Source organism: Muntiacus reevesi, chromosome 6, assembly GCF_963930625.1.
Source record: "Muntiacus reevesi chromosome 6, mMunRee1.1, whole genome shotgun sequence".
Taxonomy (NCBI): domain Eukaryota; kingdom Metazoa; phylum Chordata; class Mammalia; order Artiodactyla; family Cervidae; genus Muntiacus; species Muntiacus reevesi.
In genome coordinates, this window is record NC_089254.1 from 54530032 (window position 1) to 54547201 (window position 17170).

General features: G+C 37.6%; 1 protein-coding gene and 1 non-coding gene across 3 annotated transcripts in view; one reads left to right on the forward strand and one right to left on the reverse strand.

Moving 5' to 3' along the window:
* IMMP2L (inner mitochondrial membrane peptidase subunit 2) overlaps positions 1 to 17170 on the forward strand; it is a 924620-nt gene that overhangs the window by 619477 nt on the left and 287973 nt on the right. For both annotated transcript variants that reach the window (XR_010663655.1, XM_065938918.1), the window contains exon 5: positions 6664 to 6729. Coding sequence is in view for 1 of the 2 variants with exons in the window: in XM_065938918.1 (XP_065794990.1) it covers positions 6664 to 6729 (66 nt within the window). In the remaining variant the exon portion in view is untranslated. The remainder of the gene's footprint in view (positions 1 to 6663; positions 6730 to 17170) is intronic.
* Positions 456 to 578, reverse strand: LOC136171301 (small nucleolar RNA SNORA26). Its single transcript, XR_010663841.1, has one exon. It is a non-coding gene; the product is annotated as a small nucleolar RNA SNORA26 (small nucleolar RNA).

Genomic DNA, 17170 nt, shown 5'->3' on the forward strand with positions numbered 1-17170 from the left:
CCTGATGCTTTTAAATATGAAAATCTACACAACCCACACAGCAAGATCTAAGAATTTTACCATAAATGGGAGAAGGGTGAGCATGCTTAGAGCTCTGACATCAGGATGCGCACTGGGTTTGGGAACAGAGAGGGCAGGTACACTTGCTAGGCTCCGCATTCTCAGGAATACGCGGGGGCTATCCTGAGTATTCCAGAGTACCTTCCCAGTGTTCCAAACAGGATCCAAATTACAACCTTTTGGAAACATGAAAAACATGAAGTCAGCTACAGAGATTATGAGACCAAAGACATGGCGCTGTTGGCTTGTCACAGGGTAAAAATGACAACACTTCTCTCTCTCTCTCTTTTTTTTTTTATTTTTATTGTCAAACGGAAGGCCAAGTTTAAATTTAGTGACTTTGGTATTAACTATACACATACTAGTAAGTGCTAAGACTTAAAATCTTCCGGTTCAGTTGTGACTCCAGACAGGATCCAGAGAGGAGTTCTAAAAATCTCTTCCCTGGGTTTTATGAAGACTTCCTTTACCCTCCTGTGTTAGCCTCTTAAAGCACTGCGTCAGCCTTAAAATAACACTTCTCTCTCAAGATAGGAAATGAAGTGCAAGAATGATAAGTGTCAGGGAAATCTTATTATGACTATGCTAACCCTTTACCCTTTCTCACAATCATTCCCATAGAGATAAATTGTGCCACATCAAACTAATCTGCTGAGACCTACATGGTAGAGACCATTCTAGGCATCTTGTCCAAACCTCTGGAGAAACTTGCCTAATTAAATCTTCAGCATACAGCAGAATGCTTAAAATCCAGACTCCAGAAAGAAAAACTATAAGTGAGAGTGAAGTCGCTCAGTCATGTCCGATTCTGCAACACCGTGGACTGTGGCCCACCAGGCTCCTCTGTCCATGGGAATCTCCAGGCAAGAATACTGGAGTGGGTTGCCATTTCCTTCTCCAAGATATACTATAAAACTGTGTTTATTATGAAAATGTTAAATTTCAAATTTAAATGCAAATTTATTGGTCAGTATACATCATGCCCCTAAAGTAAGGCATAAGCCTCCACTTGTTATCCTTCATACTTCTAGAAGATAGGCAAGTGGCCAAGAAAATGCAGGCAAAGGGAAGTCCAGGGACTTTCACAATGTAAATCTGTAATAGCTCTCATAACAAGTCTACTTACATCCCTGTAATGCATTTAGCAGCCTAATGATTAAAATATAGATATTTAGCAGTAATGGGATTAATGTTCATAATATGATTAGATTCATGAGATTAATATTACATTAAAATTTATATATGTTTGAAGTGGTAATTTATAAAATTTTAATGATATAGGTATCTCACTTTGTATATTCTGTTTCGCCTCATGATCTTAATATATAGATTATTTTAAAATATAAAATACTTTTCACATATCTCAAAAGCTTAAAATTTGTCAGCATAAATACTGTTTTATGCAGTTAAAGGTTGCTTTTCATATTATTTCATTATTATTAACATTGCAACAATATTAGATGGGGGACTTGGTAATTAGTTCAGTTCTCACTCTTGTCTTAGAGCATTTCTTTTCAGGTAGTGTCCTGTGATAGAAACATTTGTCCTCTTCTAATGGATTTTCCAGTACTCTGAACCAAAAATCTGGACAGGTGTTTTATCACACACAGAACTATGCTTGCCACTTTGGTTTTATATCCTTCTTAAATTTTCCCAGTACAGTTGCATGCACATTTTCTTTTTTATAATTACTGATGCAAGGTCATGGTATACATATGTTTTTCTAACTCGCATGTTTAATATATATATTCTGTTCATATTTCCACATCATTAAAAATTCTTTTATAACATTTTTAATGTTTAATGATGTTTTATTATATAATGAACTATAATTTATTTAACAATCTTGTTGATTTTTTTCTCTTTAAAAATAGAATCCATGTAGCTAAAATTTTGTATATATACACAACCATTTCATAAGAATAAATTTCTAAAAGTGTGATATGTTAAAGAGAGTATAAAATCTTGACATGTTTACAGAAAAGTATGTTACATGATCATATACTTTAGGACATGTACCCATGTCCCTAAACACTCAATAACAAATTGTATTAATGGTATTATTACTATTCCTTTGTCGATATAACAGGAAAACAGTGTCCTGTTGTTTTAATGTACAATTCTTTGGTGATCACTGAGGCTGAAAATTTTTTTTATACATTTCTGGTTATCTAAACAGGGAGACATGGGGCAAATTTTCCTAAATGTCAATAAGTAATCTTGCACAGAAAATATGAATTCCATCATCTTGAATGGGCCAGATCCCTCACTCTAGCTGTATATGAATGACATTAAATTTGTAGAAATATAATATTTAGTTCATTTCATGAAGGGGACAGATCACTCAAAAACTTTGATCAAATTTCTGTTTTAAAATAAAGAATGTTAATAATCAATCTAGTGAAAAGTTGTGTCAGTAAGTATGACATCTAAGCCACAAATGATTTAGATGATTTTCTTTTTTCTGCAATAAATCATGTGAAATAGACACCTTATTAAAGCTGCATGTTTCCCTTAATGAGGCAATAAATTCTGAATGTATTTAATCTTTTTAGTATTTTTGCATTTAGCTTCCTTTTTAAAGGTAATTCAATTCAAAATGTGACTTGAATTGGAATTATTTTTTTATTTATTGCTGATTTTCAAATCCATATTAAATGATCATTTATGTGATGTGTGAACTGTTTCTTGAAACAGGTCTTTTAAGATCAAAAGACTCAAAATGTTATTGGTAAGAATCTGGACATATTAAGATTGCTATAACCATTGCTGTGTAATAAAGTGCCCCAACCTCCAGCTGTTTTCCAGCTGAAAACAGCCAACTCTCATTATTTCATACATTTTCTAGGAATCAGGAAGCCAGAAGCATATTCAGAGGGTGGTGTGGCTCAGGGTCTCTCACGAGGATGCAGTGAAGCTGTTGGCTATAGCTGTACTTTCTGAAGACTTGACTGAGGCTGAAGGATCGACTTTAAAAAAAAAAAAAAAGAATGTATTTGATGCACAATATTGTGTTCATTTCTGGAGTACCACATAGTGACTCAACGTTTACATACAGTGGGAAATGATCACAATAAGTCTAGTGACTATCTGTCCCCTTACAAAAGTATAATATTATTGACCATATTGTTTGTGCTATATGTTAGATCCTGGTGGTTTATTTATTTTGACACTGGAAATCTTTACCCCTATATCCCCTTCATCTATTTCACCCAATCTGTCACCACTCCTCTCCCTCCTTGCAATCACTCTTTTATTCTCTGTATCTATGAGTCTGTTGAAGGATCTACTTCTAAGCTCCTTCACAGGAAGGTTGCTGAGGACAAACATGGCTTCTCCCAGAGTGAGGGATCCCAGAGACAGAGTGAGCAGGGAGGAGGAAAGAGAAGAGGAGGGGAGTGTTTTATTAGAGTAAATAGTATTACCTTGTAACATTTACCATAGCTATTAATCATATGTTAAAATAAATGATGTCCACATTAAGCTGCTGCTGCTGCTGCTAAGTCGCTTCAGTTGTGTCCGACTCTGTGCGACCCCATAGACGCAGCCCACCTGGCTCCGCCGTCCCTGGGATTCTCCAGGCAAGAACACTGAAGTGTATTGCCATTTCCTTCTCCAATGCATGAAAGTGAAAAGTGAAAGTGAAGTCGCTCAGTTGTGTCCAACTCTTTGCAACCCCAGGGACTGCAGCCACCCAGGCTCCTCTGTCCATGGGATTTTCCAGACAAGAATACTGGAGTGGGGTGCCATTGCCTTCTCTGCAACATTAAGCATATCAGAATGTATCAGCTTCTTTTAACTGTTCATAGCCTTACCTTAGCACTCTATATTACATAATCTTTACATGGCTAAACCTAAGTGTAATTTCAAAGAATTTCCTCCTCTTATGCCTTAGAATTCCTAAAACTCAGACCCCAGATTCTCCCTCTATCTACCTCTCCCTCCATCAGTGTCCATTATTATATCAAAAAGATGGTAGGGTCTTGGAGGAAGGAAAATCCAGTGCTTACAGGAACCTCAAACACTGTCTCTGTGCTTTGATAGAATAATGCTAGTAGCAATGACAAGATGCCAGCAAGGCTGGGCTTTGCGCCTCAACAACTGCTCCTTTACCACAAGAGACAGAGCAGCTTTAACTGAGAAATGTGGCAAGGAACCAAGGGGTTAAGAATAGTCCCAAACTTCAAGTCCTTGAAGAAGTGATATGCTCTCTCCTGGATGGGCTTTGTCCAAATACTTTGTTAGAAATAAACCAACATGGAAAAAACAACAAAGAAGACTCCAAATTCTTTGTTTTTTCAAAATAATTCAGCTGCAATATTTTCTTTTTTAAATAAAACTCCTTTGTTTATTTTAAATAAAATGAAACAAGTATGTTATCATTTTAAAGAAATGCCTCATTATTTTCTTATGTAATTAGTTACTTGCTTTTATACATTGCCTCATTTAATATTAGTATCTTAATTTGTAATTCTCACAAGATCCTCTTTGCATAACCCTGTATTCATTTGAAAGATAAGGAAATCCACATCTGAAGAAGAAAATCAGCCCAAAATTAAAACTTCAAAAAGGGACTCAAAGTTGAAGCTTAGTTTTTTAACTCAGGTTTATTTTTTTAGAGTAGAATAAATTAGTGTTCAGTCAGTTCAGTTCAGTTGCTCAGTCATGTCTGACTCTTTGTGACCCCATGAATCATAGCATGCCAGGCCTCCCTGTCCATCACCAACTCCCGGAATTTACTCAAACTCATGTCCTTCGAGTCGGTGATGCCATCTCATCCTCTGTCGTCCCTTTTTCCTCCTGCCCCCAAACCCTCCCAGCATCAGGGTCTTTTTCCAATGAGTCAACTTTTCGCATGAGGTGGCCAAAGTATTGGAGTTTCAGCTTCAGCATCAATCTTCCCACTGAACACCCAGGACTGATCTCCTTTAGGATGGACTGGCTGGATCTCCTTGCAGTCCAAGGGACTCTCAAGAGTCTCCTCCAACACCACAGTTTAAAAGCATCAATTTTTTGGCGCTCAGCTTTCTTCACAGTCCAACTCTCACATCCATACATGAACACAGGAAAAATCATAGCCTTGACTAGATCGACCTTTGTTGGCAAAGTAATGTCTCTGTTTTTTAATATGCTATCTAGGTTGGTCATAGCTTGTCTTCCAAGGAGCAAGTGTCTTTTGATTTCATGGCTGCAGTCACCATCTGCAGTGATTTTGGAGCCCAAAAAAATAAAGTCTGACACTGTTTCCATTGTTTCCCCATCTATTTTCCATGAAGTGATGGGACCAGATGCCATGATCTTAGTTTTCTGAATGTTGAGCTTTAAGCCAACTTTTTCACTCTCCTCTTTCACTTTCATCAAGAGGCTTTTTAGTTCATCTTCACTTTCTGCCATAGGGTGGTGTCATCTGCATTTCTGAGGTTATTGATATTTCTCCCAGCATCTTGATTCCAGCTTGTGCTTCTTCCAGCCCAGCATTTCTCATGATGTCCTCTGCATATGAGTTAAAAAAGCAGGGTGACAATATACAGCCTTGACATTCTCCTTTTCCTATTTGGAACCAGTCTGTTGTTCCATGTCCAGTTCTGACTGTTGCTTCATGACCTGCATACAGGTTTCTCAAGAGGCAGGTCAGGTGGTCTGGTATTCCCATCTCTTTCAGAATTTTTCACAGTTTATTGTGATCCACATAGGCAAAGACTTTGGCATAGTCAATAAAGCAGAAATAGATGTTTTTCTGGAACTCTCTTGCTTTTTCGATGATCCAGCGGATATTGGCAATTTGATCTCTGGTTCCTCTGCCTTTTCTAAAGCCAACTTGAACATCTGGAAGTTCTCGGTTCATGTATTGCTGAAGCCTGGCTTGGAGAATTTTGAGCGTTACTTTACTATCGTGTGAGATGAGTGCAATTGCGCGGTAGTTTGAGCATTCTTTGGGATTGCCTTTCTTTGGAATTGGAATGAAAACTGACCTTTTCCAGTCCTGTGGCCACTGCTGAGTTTTCCAAATTTGCTGGTATATTGAGTGCAACACCTTCACAGTATCATCTTTCAGGACTGAAATAGCTCAATTGGAATTCCATCACCTCCACTAGCTTTGTTCATAGTGATGCCTTCTAAGGCCCACCTGACTTCACATTCCAAAATGTCTGTCTCTTGGTGAATGATCACATCATCATGATTATCTGGGTCATGAAGATCTTCTTTGTACAGTTCTTCTGTGTATTCTTGCCACCTCTTCTTAATATCTTCTGCTTCTGCTAGGTCCATACCATTTCTGTCCTTTATTTGTGTTAGAAGTATTTAAAAAGTTAAGATGATGTTTACATGAATAGAATATTAGATCATCCTTAAGATAGACTAAAACCAAAAGTATAAATACTACCATTTGGAGGTAATATCTGAAATGATTTGTTTCATGAATCCTCTTTCCTACAGGTACTTTGATAATTCCTTCTCACTTAAGACTTAATTAGGACTGATATCATGTCATGGTTGCAAAGGGTCCTGTTATGACTTTAATATAGCTTATTTTCTTGTAATATTTATTTCCATTTTCTTAAAACAACAGGCATAACTGATTATATAACTTTATTTTTCTAGGTCCCCTAAAAACCCAGAACAGAAGATCATTAAGAGAGTGATTGCTCTTGAAGGAGATATTGTAAAGTAAGTACTTAAGCTATGGTTTTTGAGTTCAAGTTATAAATGTCTAGATTTTTGTTGAGTTTTAAATCACATTACACAGAATGTATATCTCAGTCTAGAGAGGTGTATTTGATGGCTTCAAATCTTTGAAGATTTTCTAAATGAACTACTACATCTTTAGTGAGTATCATCAATCATTTGATAGGATATAACACATCCATAAGCTGACTGATGGTACTCTTATTCTTTACTGGGAGACACATTTTAAATAGATATTAATTAAGATGAAATTAACCACATTTTGTCAAATGACCACTAAATAACTGTATTTCATATATTTAAGTTAGCATCATTTTTCAGATTATTATGTCAAGTTTCATTTTAGAAAAATTCAATAATACTTTATTATTTTAGAAGCAAATACAGAAACAAAAGGGGAGATTTTATTATAATAAGGATGGGGAAAGATGTAAATGAATGTGAAATGGAAACTTCTGAATCAGTGACAAAAGCAGTAGCTTTAGAACATAACATTGGGACTTCACTGGCAATCCAAAGGTTAAGAGTCCATGCTTCTATACAGGGGGCACAGATTTGACCCTGGTCAGGGAACTAAGATCCCATAGAACACTTGGCCAAAAGAAAAGAAAATAACATTGTAACAATCAGTTGTTTTAACAATATGTAATAATGTTTTATTTATTCTGCTTGCTGATAACTCTGAAATAATGTTTGAGATTCAACAAGTAAATACTGATGTAGCATGCAATGTCTCATATTGATTGGTTACTTTATTATATGTTACAGCCAAGTCTATACAATGTGGGATTCACTATGCTTTGAAACTATAGTTAGAAAGTTTTTTGATTCTGTTTTCCCAAAAAGCTTGATCCTAGGCTATTTGTATTAATGACAGTACAGTTTAAGCAATCTCATTAAAATGATCTAGAGTAAAATCTCAACCAGCAGTTCTCAAAGGATGGCCCAAAGGGCACTGGGAGTTTCCAAGACCCTTTGTGAGGATCTTTGAGATCAAAACTACTTTCCCTGTAATACTAAGATGTTATTTGCTTTTTCACTGTCATTTCTCTTGAGTGTACAGTGGAGTTTTCCAGAGGTTGCATAATGTATGATATCGCAGCTGACTGAAGGCAGAAGTAGATATGGGACTGTGGCTGTCTTCTTTAAGTCAGATACTAAACAGATTGGCAAACATGTTTGAAAATAAAAGCCTCCTTTCTCACTATTTTTTCTCTTGTTTTGAAAAACAATTGTGCTTTTCATTCAACTTGTTCTTTTTGATAACATACAGGCTTATTATTGTTATTTTATATTGAATAACTAAAGATATCTAAAAAGTCTCCACTATGAATTCTAATATGATAAATATTTACAGCTAGTATCCACATAAACAAAGGTTCTTCAAGACCTCAATTATTGGCATATGATGTGCTTGGTCTGTATTCATGGGTATTTATTTGGTCTTTTTTCCTTCTAAAATCCTTGTTGTTGTTCAGTCACCCAGTCATGTCCTTATTGAAGTATAATTTTCATGCTGTGCAATTCACCCACTTTATAAATATACTGTGCAGTAGTTTTTAATAAAAATCTATACAGTTTTGCAACCCTCACCACAATCTAGATTTGAAACTTCCTATTGCCTTCAGACATTCCCTTCCCAGATTTGTCCTTAACTCTGGTTCCCACAAATCCTCGCTGCTAGTGCCGCACAGCCATCCATCTGCTTTCTATCAGTTAGCCTTTTCTAGAAATTCTACTTACATTTTAATAAATGTCGTCCTTTGTATCTGGTTACTTTCACTCAGCACAGCATTTTTGTTGCTTTCTTCATGTTGTGCATCTGTAGTTTATTCCTTCATATTATTGATTATGTTTGATTACATGAACATATAACTCTATGAGTATATTCAAATCAGTTCCACTTTTTAAATGGGTAAATTATATGAGTTACATCTCAATAAAGCTATTTTAAAAACAAAACAAAAAATTGATCAACAAAGCAGGGAAACTTTCACCTATGTAACCTAATGGGATTAGAAATGGCAAGGGGCTCATTTTATAGTATAATTCAAAGGGAACACAACTTTAATTCAGATGTAATATTATTGGTCACTAGATAACTAGTCCACAACGTGAGATTGCAAAGCTTGGTCAGACATTAAAAAATAAACAAGCGAAAAAACAAAAAAACTGTGCAATCAGAAGCCCTACAACAGACCTTTCTGAAAAAAAGGCAGGATTGTTACTTTCCTCAGTAAATATAAATATTCTGTTCATAGACAAGAGGCTGAGCTAGAAAAAGGGCTAATGGTATAGGATTGAAGGATGAGAAAAGGGTTTATGGGAATGTAGTAAGTTTATACCTTCTTTCTCCATGGCAGCAACCCACATGTTGAACCTCTATCTTGTTCCATTCTGCAGACTGACACTTGAGACATACATCCCTTTCTGCCCTCTTCGCTATTCTTCTATCATGCAGCAATGAATGATATAAAGCATGAAAGTAATAAGGCTCAAGACTTTTCTACTCTGCAACCTCTAAAAACTGATTAATACTTGATTAAAAGAGAATTATCTTTTTATTTGGTGTTTTAAAAGAAAAATTTAACTTTTATTCATCTGAAACTTCCATATCCTAGATATTCTAGCCTTCTTGAACTTTTAATTAGTAATTGAATATATTCCTATAATGATTTTCTAGCAATGTTGAAAAACATTAATGGATGTTTAGAAAATAAAATATTGTTTATTAATGTGGTTACTTCTTTTCTCTGTTACCCATTTTTAAGTGTATGAGAAAATATAAAAAATTAATATGCTATCTGTCTACCACTCATAGCATATTAAAAATTTTATATGTTCTCATGTGCTTAAAATGGGTAATGAAGAAAAGTATTCTTGCCTGGAAAATTCCATGGGCAGAGGGGCTGGTCAGCTACAGCCCATGACATGACAAAGAGTCAGACATGACTGAGCATGCATGTATCCACACTACCACTGGAAGTCATTTGTCAATTAGTGTCCTAACTTGTAGTAGGCAAGGTGCTTCTATCTATGCTACAGACCTAGAACTTCCACTCCTACTTTTACCTTGGGTAATACCAGATTACCTAGTAGGCAAGCTAAGCACTAATGTAGGTTTCCAGAAAAAAAAATTTTTTTTTAAGTATTATTTCACTAAATGACCGAAGGGAAAAAAATATCACTTATCAGGACTTGGCTATACTTACTGTGCATTTTATGCTATTTTTATTTTGAATTACACATAATTAGAGGCTATAAAGAGAACCATCATCTTTTCAAAGGTTAAGCCCTTGAAAAGTTTGATCAAGTCCTCAATTTAATGTTCTTTTAAACTCCTTCAGATTACAGTTAAGTTAAATGTTAGTCACTCAGTCGTGTCCAAGCCTTTGCGACTGCATGGACCATGGCATTCCAGACTCCTCTCTCCATGGAATTCTCCAGGCAAGAATACTGGAGTGGGTAGCCATTCCCTTCTCCAGGGAATCTTTGGAACCCAGGTCTCCTTCACTGCAGGCAGATTCTTTACCATCTGAACCACCAGGGAAGCCCAAAAGTGTTAGGTGCTAAAAGCGAGTTGTGTCTAAAAGTGGGTTGTGTCTCACTCTTTGAGACCCCACAGACTGTAGTCCACCAGGCTTCTGTCCATGGAATTTTCCAGACAACAATACTGGAGTGGGTTGCTGTTCCCTTCTCCAGGGATCACACCTGAGTAGAATACAGCTTACAGAGCACTCGTTTGAAAGTTACCTGGTGAGGGCAGGGTGACAGAGCCCGGAGCAGCTCTTCTGGTTTCTGTCCGCCTGTGCCCCGTCTGCTGGCGCAGCACTTCTGCCGTCTTGTCTACGTTCCCACTGGCATTGCTCCACTAGCAACTGCTGACTTCCTTGGGTGTGGGCCATGCTTAAACTGCCTGAGAGAAGTCTGAGTTTGCCCCTTTGACCTAGAATCCGTGCTCCCTGCAGGCCACTGGTCAGCTCATTGGTCAGCTGCCTTTGGAGTAGGTGCCCCTGCCTGGTTTAGGCAGCTGTGTCTAGGCAGGTAATTCACCTGGTGCTGATGCTGCAGTTATAAGGAACCTCTTGGAAAGAGCTTGTATAGCAGATGCCCTGAAGCCTCCCACATTCTGGCAGTGAGATTAGGAGTCATTTTCCTTAGCACTGCCCTTCAAAACCTTCTTTTTGATTAGACTATAGCTGCTCTCCTTGGTACTTGCTCTGACCTTACTCTCTAGGGAAGATTTTTTTTAATTGCAGAAATAACACAAGTTTGAAAAATGTAAAGTACTGTCATGAACAACCTTGCACACATGCCTTCATACGCTTGTGTGTTTATTCTCGTGGAATAGATACCTGTAAAGTGGAAATAGTCAACATATGCTTTGCTGTTGCTGCTGTTGTTACTTTTAGTTCTAATATAAACAGCCAAATTCCCCTCTCAAGAGGTTTGTGTATATTTACACTCTTACCAACACTGCATGAAATACCCTTTCAGAAGAAATTGGCTTAAATATCATGTCCAGAAACCAAAACATCACAAAATGTGATCCACTGCATCACAAAATTTGAAAAAGTTCTAGATGATCAAGTTATATTTAACATAATCAGTTAGCTGACAGTACAGTCCTTACAACTGTTCATTTAATGAACACTAGTGTAGACACTAGAGAGATGTAGTTGAGCAAAAGAGACAGTCTCTTCCTTTATGGAGCTTACATTCTAGTGGTTGGAAGCTAATAATAAACAGACAAACATATCGCATAATGCAATGTCACAAGTTAGAAGTGCTATGGAAAAAAATATAGTAGGAAACAAAGTATAGACTGATGGTAGGAGTCTGATTGCTAGTTTAGGTAGAGTGTTTACTGTAAAACTCTCTAAGGAGAAGGGATTTGAGCAGATATCTAAATTTAGGGAAAGAGGAGGAAGAGAGCCATTCTAGTGTCTGGGGAAGGACAGTTCAGACTAAAGGAATAAATAACAAATGCAAATCTGAGATGGATGCATGTTAGATGAGTTTACAAGATGTCAGCGTGATGGATTTTCATGCAGGAAGAAAATGGATGTAGGAGATTAGATTTTAGAGACTTGCAGAGCCTTACTATGACTTGTAGGTCATAGTAAGGACTTTGAATTTTATCCTAGGGGGATGGTAAGCCAGAGGAGAGCTTTGAGTCATGGAGTGGTATGATCTGATTGGTGTTTTTAGAGGATTACTCTGCCTGCTGTGAGGAGAATAGGCTAAAGGGAAGCAATCTGACCCAAATAACCGGTCAAAGTATTTTTCTCTTGAGAAAATCACATCTAGCTTCTTCTAACAGTAGTTAGGGAAACTTATTTATGACATGAATGATGACTACTTTGATTTATTATTTCAGAGTGATTCACAGAAGTAGTCACATTATTTGTAATCACTGTCATTATGATTATATTGACAAATGATAAGTAGAGTTGAAGTATTTGTTCAAAAAATTCAGACAACTGTTGCTAAGACTGTAAAAGAGAAGACTTTCAGGGGTCCAAAAGTTCTATCTTGATGTCAACATTGATTAAAATCACAAAGCAATTGCTTAACTCTCTGGATAGCTTAGGTAGGAATGTTAACTTTTGTCATAAAGTTAACCCAAATGAGGATTCTTATCTATAACATTAACAGTCAAAAGCTAATGAAAGTAATATCTAGACTCATTAGTTCCACCAAAATATTTTTCATAGTTATTTGCTTTTTCTTATTAATTTGTTATAACTCACAGAGAAGCCCTGTTTTAGAAAAGCATGAAATGAGTACAAAGCACTAAATTCCAGCAAGTCAATAGGAATCAACCCAATTGAAAGTTCTAAAGCATCAGTATTTTTTATTGGGACATTTGTATTTCTGTTTCACAGATTTTGTCAGCCCAGTCAGAAATGAAATCTAGCATCCTTGGTCCTCGTTCTTGGTCAAATACACTTTACAGATGTTTGGAATCTGGGCTTCCATGTGGTCAGCAACCTCAATGAACTAAATGAATAGTCTTTGTAGCCCCTAGTGAAGAGGGAAATCAAATACTTTATCACCTAAGCTGGGACACTTTTTAGAGCAAAAGGGGATGATGTTAATTATTACCTTGGAGTAATCAGCATAAACAGTACTGCCCAAACTGCAACAAGTAGTCACCCTACCAGAAAATGTAATCTACTTTCTAGTTCACTTCACAGAAATTGATTTTATTTAGTCTGTAGCCTTCCTTGTTCAGGAGAGTTCCAAGAAGTGTTCATAGAAAACAATCACTCTGTGGCTCCAGGGATGCATTAGATCTGGTGGGATTAATGGTGTTGAGTTCACCGCAGTGTTTTTCCTGTTGTGAAGTATAGTGTAAGACTTTCTCTCACAAGTATTGATACTGCATAGTCTGAGGTAAACAATTGTGAGACTTCTCTCTCTGCAAAATGTTTAGATAATAATTCCCCTTCAAGTCTGGAGACTTTTACTTTGTAAAATGTCAAAACACCCTAATTTATTAAAAATAGCTTTCTGGTATAAGCAAAAAAAATCCGTTGAATCACTGGAATTTAAACATCATAAAGCTTGTTGATCTTAAATGTGCTATTGAAGACAGGAAAATCAATATTAACCTATCACAGATGGTTGCAACATATTATATTCCAGCAAATGATGAAGCTTTATATGAAGAAAAAGATAACTAAATTGAGTTTTCCCCAGTAAAGCAAAAAATGATGTTTGTTTGATAACTTCTTTTTATGGTTGGTGTAATATTCTGAATAATAGGAACCTAATGTGTCTATTGGGCTTCGCTGGTGACTCAGAGGTTAAAGCGTCTGCCTGCAATGCAGGAGACGCAGGTTTGGTCCCTGGGTCGGGAAGATCCCCAGGAGAAGGAAATGGCAACCCACTCCAGTATTCCTGCCTGGAGAATCCCATGGAGGGAGGAGCCTGGTCGGCTACCATCTACAGGGTCGCCAAGAGTCAGACACGACTGAGTGACTAAGCATGCATGTATACGATGTGTCTATATGGCTCTCTTTGAAGACCATGCATTGGTTTATGGCATTTTTGGTAGATTAGGAATTCATCTGTCCTAAAAGGATGGATAGAATAAAAAAGGAACTTGAAAAAAAGCTTGTGTCCAGAACCCTGATAAAGATTGGTGAGGGCATTGTTTTTGATAAGCATAGAAAACAACAGTTTATTTTATAAATTTCAAATGGGAATGAGATAGATGGTTGCTGCTGAGGACAGAAGCATGTTTACACCCTGGGTGCTAGCTGTTGGGAAATTGAACAGAAAGTTTTGAGAAAGCTCTAAGGCCCTTTCAATTCAGTTCAGTTGCTCAGTCGTGTCCAACTCTTTGCGACGCCATGAATCGCAGCACACGAAACCTTCCTGTCCATCACCAACTCCCGGACTTTACTCAAACTCATGTCCATCGAGTCGGTGATGCGATCCAGTCATCGCTTCCTGTGTCGTCCCCTTATCCTCCTACCCCAAACCTTCCCAGCATCAGGGTCTTGTCTTTTTTTAAATTTTTTTTAGGGTCTTTTCTAATGAGTCAACTCTTCACATGAGGTGGCCAAAGTATTGGAGTTTCAGCTTCAACATCAGTCATTCCAATGAAACCTCAGGACTGGTCTCCTTTAGGATTGACTGGTTGGATCTCCCTGCAGTCTAAGGGGCTCTCAAGAGTCTTCTCCAACACCACAGTTCAAAAGCATCAATTTTTCGGTGCTCAGCTTTCTTCACAGTCCAACTCTCACATCCATACATGAACACAGGAAAAACCATAGCCTTGACTAGATCGACCTTTGTTGGCAAAGTAATGTCTCTGCTTTTTAATATGCTGTCTAGGTTGGTCATAACTTTCCTTCCAAGGAGTAAGCATCTTTTAATTTCATGGCTGCAATCACCATCTGCAGTGCTTTTGGAGCCCCCCAAAATAAACTCTGACACTGTTTCCATTGTTTCCCCATCTATTTCCCATGAAGTGATGAGACCAGATACCATGATCTTAGTTTTCTTAATGTTGAGCTTTAAGCCAACTTTTTCACTCTCCTCTTTCACTTTCATCAAAATGCTTTTTAGTTCCTCTTCACTTTCAGCCATAAGGGCAGTGTCATCTGCATTTCTGAAGTTATTGATATTATTCCTGGCAATCTTGATTCCAGCTTATGCTTCTTCCAGCCCAGTGTTTCTCATGATGTCCTCTGCATATAAGTTAAATAAGCAGAGTGACCATATACAGCCTTGATGTACTTCTTTTCCTATTTGGAACCCATCTGTTGTTCCATGTCCAGTTCTAACTGTTGCTTTTTGACCTGCATGCAGGTTCTCAAGAGGCAGGTCAGGTGGTCTGGTATTCCCATCTCTTTCAGAATTTTCCACAGTTTATTGTGATCCTTACAGTCAAAGGCTTTGGTATAGCCAATAAAGCAGAAATAGATGTTTTTCTGGAACTCTCTTGCTTTTTCAATGATCCAGCAGACAATGGCAATTTGATCTCTGGTTCCTCTGCCTTTTCTAAACCAGCTTGAACATCTGGAAGTTCATGGTTCATATATTGCTGAAGCCTGCCTTGGAGAATTTTGAGCATTACTTTACTAGCATGTGAGATGAGTACAATTGTGTGGTAGTTTGAACATTCTTTGGGATTGCCTTTCTTTGGAATTGCAATGAAAACTGACCTTTTACAGTCCTGTGACCACTGTTGAGTTTTCCAAATTTGCCGGCATATTCAGTGCAGCACTTTCACAGCATCATCTTTCAGGATTTGAAATAGCTCAACTGGAATTCCATCACCTCCACTAGCTTTGTTCATAGTGATGCTTTCTAAGGCCTACCTGACTTCACATTCCAGGATGTCTGGCTCTAGGTGAGTGATAACACCATCATGATTATCTGGGTCATGAAGATCTTTTTTGTACAGTTCTTCTGTATACTCTTGCCACATATTCTTAATATCTTCTGCTTTTGTTAGGTCCATACCATTTCTGTCCTTTATCAAACCCATATTTGCATGAAATGTTCCCTTGGTATCTCTAATTTTCTTGACGAGATCTCTAGTCTTTCCCATTCTGTTGTTTCCCTCTATTTCTTTGCATTAATTGATGAGGAAGACTTTCTTATCTCTCCTTGCTATTCTTTGGAACTCTGCATTCAAATGGGAATATCTTTCCTTTTCTCCTTTGCTTTTCGCTTCTCTTCTTTTCACATCTATTTCTAAGGTCTCCTCAGACAACCATTTTCCATTTTGCATTTCTTTTTCATTGGGATGATCTTGATCCCTGTCTCTTGTACAATGTCATGAATCTCCATCCATAGTTCATCAGGCTCTCTGTCTATCAGATCTAGTCCCTTAAATCTATTTCTCACTTCCCCTGTATAGTCATAAGGGATTTGATTTAGGTCATACCTCAATGGTCTAGTGGTTATCCCTACTTTCTTCAGTATAAGTCTGAATTTGGCAATAAGGAGTTCATGATCTGAGCCACAGTCAGACTGTATAGAGCTTCTCCATCTTTGGCTGCAAAGAGTATAATCAGTCTGATTTCGATGTTGACCATCTGGTGATGTCCATGTGTAGAGTCTTCTCTTGTGTTGTTGGAAGAGAGTGTTTGCTATGACCAGTGCGTTCTCTTAGCAAAACTTTATTAGCCGTTGCCCTGCTTCATTCTGTACTCCAAGGCCAGGTTTGCCCATTACTCCAGATGTTTCTTGACTTCCTACTTTTGCATTCCAGTCCCCTATAATGCAAAGGACATCTTTTTTGGGTGTTAGTTCTTAAAGGTCTTGTACGTCTTCATATAACTGTTCAACTTCAGCTTCCTCACCGTTACTGGTTGGGGCATAGGCTTGGATTACCATGATATTGAATGGTTTGCCTTGGAAATGAACGGAGATCATTCTGTCATTTTTGAGATTGCATCCAAGTTCTGCATTTTGGACTCTTTTGTTGACCAAGATGGCTACTCCATTTCTTCTAAGGGATTCCTGCCCACAATAGTAGATATAATGGTCATCTGAGTTAAATTCACCCATTCCAGTCCATTTTAGTTCGCTGATTCCTAGAATGTTGACATTCACTCTTACCATCTCCTGTTTGACCATTTCCAATTTGCCTTGATTCATGGACCTAACATTCCAGATTCCTATGCAATATTGCTCTTTACAGCATCAGACCTCGCTTCTGTCACCAGTCCCATCCACAACTGGGTTTTATTTTTGCTTTGGCTCCATCCCTTCATTCTGTCTGGAGTTATTTCTCCACTGATCTCCAGTAGCATATTGGGCACCTACCGACCTGGGGAGTTCCTCTTTCAGTAGCCTATCATTTTGCCTTCTCATACTGTTCATGGGGTTCTCAAGGCAAGAATACTGAAGTGGTTTGCCATTCTCTTCTCCAGTGGACCACATTCTGTCAGACATC